We start from the raw sequence: 8,999 nt of genomic DNA on the forward strand, positions 1-8,999 counted from the left end.
GGAAAATGAAGACCAAAGAGCATTCTACAGAAGTTAGAGATAAAGTAATACAAATGCATAGATTAGGGAAAGGGTACAAAATAATATCCAAGTGGTTGGATATCCCAGTGAGCACAGTTGGATCAATAATCAGGAAGTGGAAGTTGCATCACACCACCCAGGCACTGCCAAGAAAAGGCCGTCCCTCAAAACTCAGTGCTCAAACAAGAAGGAGACTTGTGAGAGAAGCCACAGAGAGGCCAACAATCACTTTGAAGGAGCTACAGAGTTCAGTGGCTGGGAGTGGAGTAATGGTGCACCAGTCAACCATATCAAGAGCTCTGCATAACACTGGCCTGTATGGGAGGGTGGCAAGAAAGAAGCCGTTACTCAAATAGTACCGTCTGAAAGCACATCTGGAGTTTGCTAGAAAGCATGAGAGTGACCCAGCTGCGATGTGGGAAAAGGTTTTGTGGTCAGATGAGACCAAGATAGAGCTTTTTGGCCAAAACTGAAAGCGCTATGTGTGACGCAAACCTAACACTGCCCATGCCACAAAACACACCATCCCTACAGTGAAGTATGGTGGAAGAATGGATGGAGCAAAATACAGGGAAATACTGCAAGAGAACCTGCTTCAGTCCGCTAAAAAACTGAAGCTTGGGAGGAAATTCACCTTTCAGCAGGACAATGATCCCAAGCACAAGGCCAAAGCAACATTGGATTGGCTCAAGAACAAAAAGGTGAATGTCCTACAGTGGCCCAGTCAAAGTCCTGATCTCAATCCCATTGGGCAGCAGTGTGGATTAGTGGTTAGGGCTCTGGACTCTTGACCGGAGGGTCGTGGGTTCAATCCCTGGTAGGGGACACTGCTGCTGTACCCTTGAGCAAGGTACTTTACCTAGATTGCTCCAGTAAAAACCCAACTGTATAAATGGGTAATTGTATGTAAAAAATAAATTGTAAGTCGTCCTGGATAAGGGCGTCTGCTAAGAAATAAATAATAATAATATTTGAAAATTGCGGTCCACAAGCGTTGTCCAACCAACCTGAACAACCTGGAGCAAATCTGCCAAGAAGAATGGGCCAAAATCACTGTGTGCAAAGCTGGTACATACTTACCCCAAAAGACTTAAAGCTGTTATTGCAGCGAAAGGTGGCTCTACCAAATATTAATGTGTGGGGGTTGAATACTTATGCAAGCAAGATATTTCAGTTTTTTATTTTTCTTAAAAATATTTCCCAACATAAAACCTATGTCACCTTACAATAATTGATTTTGAGTTTCAGTGTTTTAAAATAAAATATCAAACAGAACGAAATTTCAATGTACAATTTGTAATTCAGTAATATGAGAGAATTGGTCAGGGGTCTGAATACTTTTGCAAGGCACTGTATCAAACACACTGGTGCACATCAATTGAAACAGATGTTTTATTTAGTTTAAAGAAATATGAATTAAAAAGATAAAAGCAAAAAAAAGAAATAAGAAATAAGAAGCAATATAATTATGACTTACAGAGAATCGGTTATGATGAAAAGCATTGCAACAGCAAGCATGTGGTTTGTTGGAACCATACATATCATGAAATAAGTTGATTTCTGGGTTGCAGCTCATTCAAATTTCAACATACAACAGGGCCAGTGGGGTTAGGGGGAATGCAGTGCTGAAAAGGCAGACAGAGATTTGGAGAAACGAACCAGGAAAACATATTTTTTAAAATATATTTATTGCATTTTAAAATGGAAAGGAAGGTGAAGAACAGAACTAGATCTTTCATCTGACAGTTCTCACATGGAAATCAGATCCTGGAGACACTGAATTCTTTATGTGATTTTATGTCAATGGGGACAGAAACCAAAAAGGTGACAGAATTTTTTTTTTAAACTACATTAACACGGTTGTGAATGTGCAATCTGTGGATCATCTGTGCTGTAATTTGAAACCGCAAAGACGTGTTCTGAATAATGTTTTCTGGTACCATATTCTGAAAGCACACAGTCTGATCACTTTGCATTGATATATTTATTAATTGTATTTCTATATGTATCTTTCACCACAGTATCATTTACATGCCTTCATTTAACGGAAACAAAAATAAAATAATTATGTATATTATTTACTTTTAAATGTTTTATGTGTAGTGGATCACTTGTGTTAGCAAATGTAATTTAGTTAAAAAAATGACGTTTAATAAAGACTGTAACATATCTTCTCATATACCTTATTACATCATAGTTTACTGTACTTAACTGTTTACTAGATAAGTAACAACTACAGAGAGGGATAAACAAGAAAACTCGAATGCAAACCACCAACTTGCACAGTATAACATTGTCCACGTGGTGTCAGTGTAGCACCTTGTTTAGGGTCCTGGCAACAGTCTGTAAAAGATGCATTTTCTGTAAATATTTTCTCATCCAAGACAGTTTGTATTTAGAAGAATACAGTTTCTGTAACACAAACTGTGTATTGTCCCAATCAACATCTTTTTTTTTTTTTTTTTTTTGCAGTGCGCGTTATATTCTTTTGAACATTTATTTATTTAGTTATGTATTTATTTGTATTTATTTTTAACACTTTTACTGGTAAAAATAAATGAATAAATAAAAGATGCATTCGGTTCGGTTATATGATACAGTTCTATAAGTTACTAGTCTTATATAATAATCAACAGAAGGTTCTACCAATATGTTTAAAGAACGCCCATATAAACCCTCTTTCATAAGAATGGACATGTACTCAAATGAATGAAACAAGAAACAGCTAAGCCAAGCCAACCACATTATATATATATATATATATATATATATATATATATATATATATATATATATATATATATATATATATATCAGTTTGAGTTGAACAGTGCTTTTAAAAAATAAAATAAAATAAAATAAAATAAAAAGGGATGTATTGCGTACCCCTGTTCATGGTATTGGAACGTCATAACTGCAATAGTTAGTTTAGCACCAGGGAGCTTCCCATTGTGGTGAGATAAAAAAAAAAAAAAAAAAAACCTTTCAAACCATAGTTATTGACACGTCAGTAACCTTGGTTAACTGATGTCTGACCTCAAGAGCTTGCTTTGAAAGGCGAGTTTTGCATTTGTTGTGCACGCTCTTTCCATTAACACAGTTTCGAAAACGAATGTCGTCTCCTCTTTCTGGAAATGGTTTCATCCAGACAGGTATAATAACCACGGGCTTCCACGCAGACCCTGCAATATTACTCGTCGCTCGGCTGTTAGGGATAGGATGTTACAATCAAAACAGGACACAGCAAACCCGATGACATCCACAACTTTGTCCTATATCTTCAGCTTTGATATATGCCAGTTATACATTACTTACTCAGACAGTCCAACATTGGCGGTTGAAGAAAGTTGATTTTACGAAACGTTCTGATCCAAACTCATGACTGCTTGTTCTTCCGTCAGCGCAACACTTAAAGTAAGTGGAGATGAATTCTACATTTGTGAACCAGACAGATCCTGGGCTTTATTCGAACACAAATGACACTCTGGAAGGTATTCTCAAATGCTGTAACTTCACGTCAGTTGTGACAGATGATGGTTTTGTGGTTAATACAACTCCAGATGAAAGGAGTCTGTACATCATGAGAGTTGTCCAGATTGCAGTCATGTGTGTTCTCTCACTTACTGTCGTCTTTGGCATCTTCTTTTTGGGCTGCAACCTACTAATTAAGTCGGAAGGGATGATCAACTTTTTAGTGAAGGACAGAAGATTTTCTAAAGAAGTGGAAGCAGTCGACGTTGGTCCTTACTAGAAAACTGATTTGAGGAGAATTTTGGACGAAAGCAAATGTCATTTGCTGCCTTTCCCATGACTTAATCCGCAAGATCATCCTGATGATTGTAGAGAAGCCACAAACTTGGACAAAGCCAGATCTGTTTTAGATATCGCCGAGAGTCACATGATAATGCGAATTCTGAAGTGCTGTTCAGAACTTTGAATGTTAGAAATCAATTTGAAGCCGGGAGATGGGTTCTATGGTATTCTGTATAGGACTTCGTTAGCTCTCCTTTCTTTCCTGAAAGGTTCAACTGTTTTCCTTTGGCCAAAGCAGATTGTAAAGAATGTAGATTTAAAAAAAAAGAAAAACGCAAAGGACACAAACTTGAGTAGGAAATTGCAAGGAAGAACTAATTTATTTATTTATTTTTCTTATTAAATTAATCATAATTGTGTATTTTATTTATTAAACGAAGAGATGTAAGAGATTGCGTCATTTGACTACAATGTTTGCTTTCTCCTTTTTCAGAAAAAAAGATGAATGTTTCCATTGCATTTTTATAAAATGTTCAATTTTAATATTTCACTATTTTGTGGTGGCACAGCACCATGTATTTTTCTGAGCTTTCGTCACTTTGTTTATTCTTGCACGAACTATTGTATTGTGAATAAAAACGTTTATGTTACTGGTCTATTTTAATAAAATGCCTCCCGAGATTATATTCAGAAATGTCTTTTTTGGTTGCTGTTTTTTTTAGTACAGTAAGTGTTTTACGGCACCTTAGTACATACAATATTAGTAAACAAAATCATTTGAAGAATTAGTATTTAAAATATAAAATCATCATGTTAGCATTTGCTTTAATAAAACAGAAACATATTGTATACTTATGCATAAGCGTTAAAATTCAAGTAAACCTTACAACAACAACAAAAAATACACATGTACTAGAAAGTGTAATAAATAATAATAGTAGTAATAATAATAATAATAATAATAATAATAATAATAATAGTAATAATAATAATAATAATTCATAGAATTCATAGAAATAAACATGCTTTGTTTTAAAGAAAATTATCAGTTGGATGGTATTTGCAATACAAGACAAAGAGTTGTGTTTTTATTAAAGAAACAAAAATAGTTGTTTAGCCTGTTTAAAATGAAACATAAAACTTTGAAATGACCATTCCATTATTGTTTTAGCACTGTACTTTAGGTCACTATAGGTTGAAGTCAGGCTCTTGTTATGTAAGCAACTTCATTCTAAAGTCTACCCTAATGTGTCTATTCTGTTATTCAGTAGTTGTTTTGATAATATCTAACATTATATTGATTGGTTTCCACATGGACAGCTCTTGTGTGTGTGTGTGTGTGTGTGTGTGTGTGTGCAAATAAGGTCTGAAGTAAGTACACTATAATTATAAGATGACTTCAAGGACAAATCCAGTTCCAAGTTCCATTATGTATGAAAAGTACAGTACAGTCAAGTGAACCATATTTATTTTTTGTTCAATACATAGGAATCAGGGCATAAAATAGCTAAATGCATAAGATAAGAATATTTTTCTATCAACTAAGACACCTGAAATACATTATAGATTACTAGTGTTTGGGGTGAAGGTCATTTCTACCATAATTTGCCAGAGGCTTTTGATTCAAGAGAGATTCATTTTGTTATTTTGAATAATTGAATGTATAATTCTATTATTACATTTGATTTTACAGAATACCCCGAGTAACTGGTATGCTGATATAAACAATGTTTGCTCCCATTCTCTGAAAACCGGTGGAATAGAATCTACCTTTGTTTCAAATAAGTCAAGTAATATAAACAATATATGAAATGCTTTTGACAAAACTATTATCCTTTTCTGTGTTTAAAGTCTCTTTGTTTGGATTGTGCAGCTCCCCAAGCAGATTTTAAAGAGCAAAATACTTGGAAGACTATTTAGTTTATTGAATCCAGCAGCGGCAGGCACGATGGCATGTGTTACCAAGGATCTCAAAACTTGCACTTTACATCTCAGTCGTTCTGCTGATGAACATTCTAGTGTTTCAAGTTGTCATGTTTTGCGTTTTTTTTTTAAACAGGTAAAATTGAATTCAGATTTGTGTCCATTGCTGTTGCTGACATCCTTGTCTCATGTTTGCAGTGTAGTGAGCATTATTTTGTGACTGTAGGTGGGCACAGATAATAGCTTGTTGCATTGTGATTCATTTCAGCAGGTGTTAATTAGACTGGTCCACCTGATCCCAATAATATTATTAACAACACAGCATTGTGTTAACAAATACATTCTTCAAAAATATGTGGCCAGTTAGCATTGAAACAGTTTAAATAAATGAGCAATTATCATCCATTCAAAGCAATGGCAGGAGACTGCAAATCATAACATGTATTACGCATTTATAAAAAAAACTGTTCTCCATTATAAATGGTTGCGGCAGAGCTGGCTGCAGGGGTGACGTCACGCCAGGGAAATGAAATAATAACACTGAACGTACGGGGCTAAACTGAGACGCAAGGGCGCTCAGCTTTTTATTAATTAAACAGTTCAACAAAATACACAAAGAAAAGGGCACTCTGGCCAAAGTAAAACAAACACAAACTATAAATACACTTTTAGTAAAACAAGTACCTGGGTTCACTTTCTGGTAGCATTCGCTCTTGCTCTTAACTCCTCTTAATTCTCAACTGCTCTGAGCCTAGAGTGGGTCTTTTACACTGTGGCTGGAGTCTTAATTACCTATTAAACAAATACCTTATTAAGGCTCCAACCACATTCCCATGGGCTTTATCACCAGCTACACTTTATGAGACCGGCTTTTTGCCAGTCTCAAATAGTAAATAACAATGACGGACGGCTTTCATCCATCTGCACAAAACACAATATATATATAATACTACTAATAATACAATACAAATAATATAGGCTTTTCGCCGTCATATTTACATAAATTATATAACACAAATAAAGCATAATAATAGCACACAATATATACATAGGGGTGGGGCTCCCTGTTACATTCCCCCCCCCCCCCCCCCCCCCTTGTGTGCAGCACACATGGCCTCAAAGGCCACTTCCCCCCCTATATATACAAGGGGTGGGCATCCCGTCACAATGGTTTATGCGTAAATAGAACATTTCAATGATACAGATATAGATATAGAGCATATCTAATGCATACAACCTATAATGGATTACAATGTCAATAACATATATTAGGTAACGCAGGGCATTTTCTAAAGTTAGCTTCAAAGTTCATCTTATACAGCACACTTGAAGATCCATGTTTAAAAAAACAATAACACAACATAAACAAAATATAAAATGGGCAATATTTCATACCAAAGAACACCAAACACAACTGCAGCTTATACAAGTATAAAGGGAACAAAACAGGGTTTGGATTGATTGTTGTCGTGGTAGATACCCTTGACAATCCAGAACCTGTCTATTTTGGAATCAAGCACGATTTTTAAGTCTTTGTCTAAAACAAATACTTTTTATTTTTAACAAATAAGCTTATAATCAGATATACTGTGTAATGTCCCATGGGTATGGTAAATTTGCAGTAAAAATTGAGCTCAACCCTAACCCTAGGTCCAACCCTAACCTAACCCTAACCCAAAGCCTAAATATTATTATTATTTGTTTATTTAGCAGATGCCTTTATCCAAGGCGACTTACAGAGACTAGGGTGTGTGAACTATGCATCAGCTGCAGAGTCACTTACAACTACGTCTCACCCGAAAGACGGAGCACAAGGAGGTTAAGTGACTTGCTCAGAGTCACACAATGAGTCAGTGGCTGAGGTGGGATTTGAACCGGGGACCTCCTGGTTACAAGCCTGTTTCTTTAACCACTGCTGGACCACACAGCCTCCTACATTAATCCTAAACCTAACCTTACTCTAGCCCTAGCCCCCCCTAACACTAAACCTAAATCTAACCCTAAACCTAACCCTAACTCTAACCTGGTGGTCTGGCCCCCCACTCTGGGCATACTAGCAACTGACTGTTGAGCCAGGGTAAAAGTCTGATTCCTGAAAAACCCGGTAAAATATCCCCAGGTTATATCTCTCCTCCCATTATGCTGCATAAGAGAAACCACAAGCTATAAAGCTACACCATTTAGCTTCTCAGAATGCACATCTGTCTGAGAATTAGATTTAATCTACCCCTTTGTTGTCTTTAGGCAAGTAGAGTTGTTAGTTTATGATGTACATATGACTGCCTCCACTATATCACTGTATGTGTGATACAACAGGCTTATCATAACACTTACATTGTGTGAGATTAGGTTTTGGGTTTTTGAGGGCTAGGTGTTTCCAATATATGGACTCTGTATTTCAAATAAAATGGTAAACTAATTGCAGTTAATTGATCCAGGACTGTATGTCTGAAAGTACAGAATGTCTATACAGCCCACTAATAACTACTGTCACTGCGAGAAACTTAGTAAACAGCTTTTAACAATCCCATGCATATGCAAAAGTAATCAAAACCCATTAGCTTCAATGCAATGGATTTCTTTCTGCACCAACAGTAGATCACACAACTGTCACGATACAGTAATGGAGACTATGTTTACTTTACTCCAATGGCTGGTAGTGTTGGCCATTTATTACATAATCATTACACATATTATGAATGAATAGCTCATCAATTACATATACACTACAATTAATATAACTAAGATATAATTGTATATTAAATATGTAAAAGCACTTGCGTAGAGTGCCGGATGCGCCCTATAGTCTGGACGTCGCGAGTTCGAGTCCAGGCTATTCCTTTGCCGACCGAGGACGGGAGCTCCCAGGGGGCGGCACTCAATTGGCCGAGCGTCGCCCGGGGGGAGGGAGGGTTAGGTCGGCCAAGGGGTCCTCAGCTCACCGTGCACCAGCGAACCCTGTAGTCTGGCCGGGCGCCTCCAGGCTTGCCTGTAAGCTGCCCGAGAGCTGCGTTGTCCTCCGACGCTGTAGCTCTTGGGTGGCTGTGTCCGCAGTGTGAAAAAAAGCGGTCGGCTGACGGCACACGCTTCGGAGGACAGTGTGTGTTCGTCTTCGCCCTCCCGAGTCAGCGCAGGGGTGGTAGCGGTGAGCTGAGCATAATAAAAAATAATTGGCCATTCCAAATTGGGAGAAAATAATAATACAAATAAAATAATTGGCAACTACTAAATTATTAAACAAAAAAAAAAAAAATGATAATCCGAACTTAAGCAAACTGTTTAAAGTAATTCGAGTTTAAATG

General features: G+C 36.8%; 1 protein-coding gene across 1 annotated transcript; it reads left to right on the top strand.

The window, feature by feature from the left end:
- Positions 1-3,120: 3,120 nt before the first annotated feature.
- Positions 3,121-4,477, top strand: LOC117427205 (protein reprimo A-like). The gene has a single exon (XM_034045678.3). It carries the CDS (start codon positions 3,446-3,448, stop codon positions 3,770-3,772), a length of 327 nt encoding a protein of 108 aa, XP_033901569.1. The 5' UTR covers positions 3,121-3,445; the 3' UTR covers positions 3,773-4,477.
- The last annotated feature ends 4,522 nt before the right edge of the window (positions 4,478-8,999 follow it).

This window comes from Acipenser ruthenus, chromosome 11, assembly GCF_902713425.1.
Source record: "Acipenser ruthenus chromosome 11, fAciRut3.2 maternal haplotype, whole genome shotgun sequence".
Taxonomy (NCBI): domain Eukaryota; kingdom Metazoa; phylum Chordata; class Actinopteri; order Acipenseriformes; family Acipenseridae; genus Acipenser; species Acipenser ruthenus.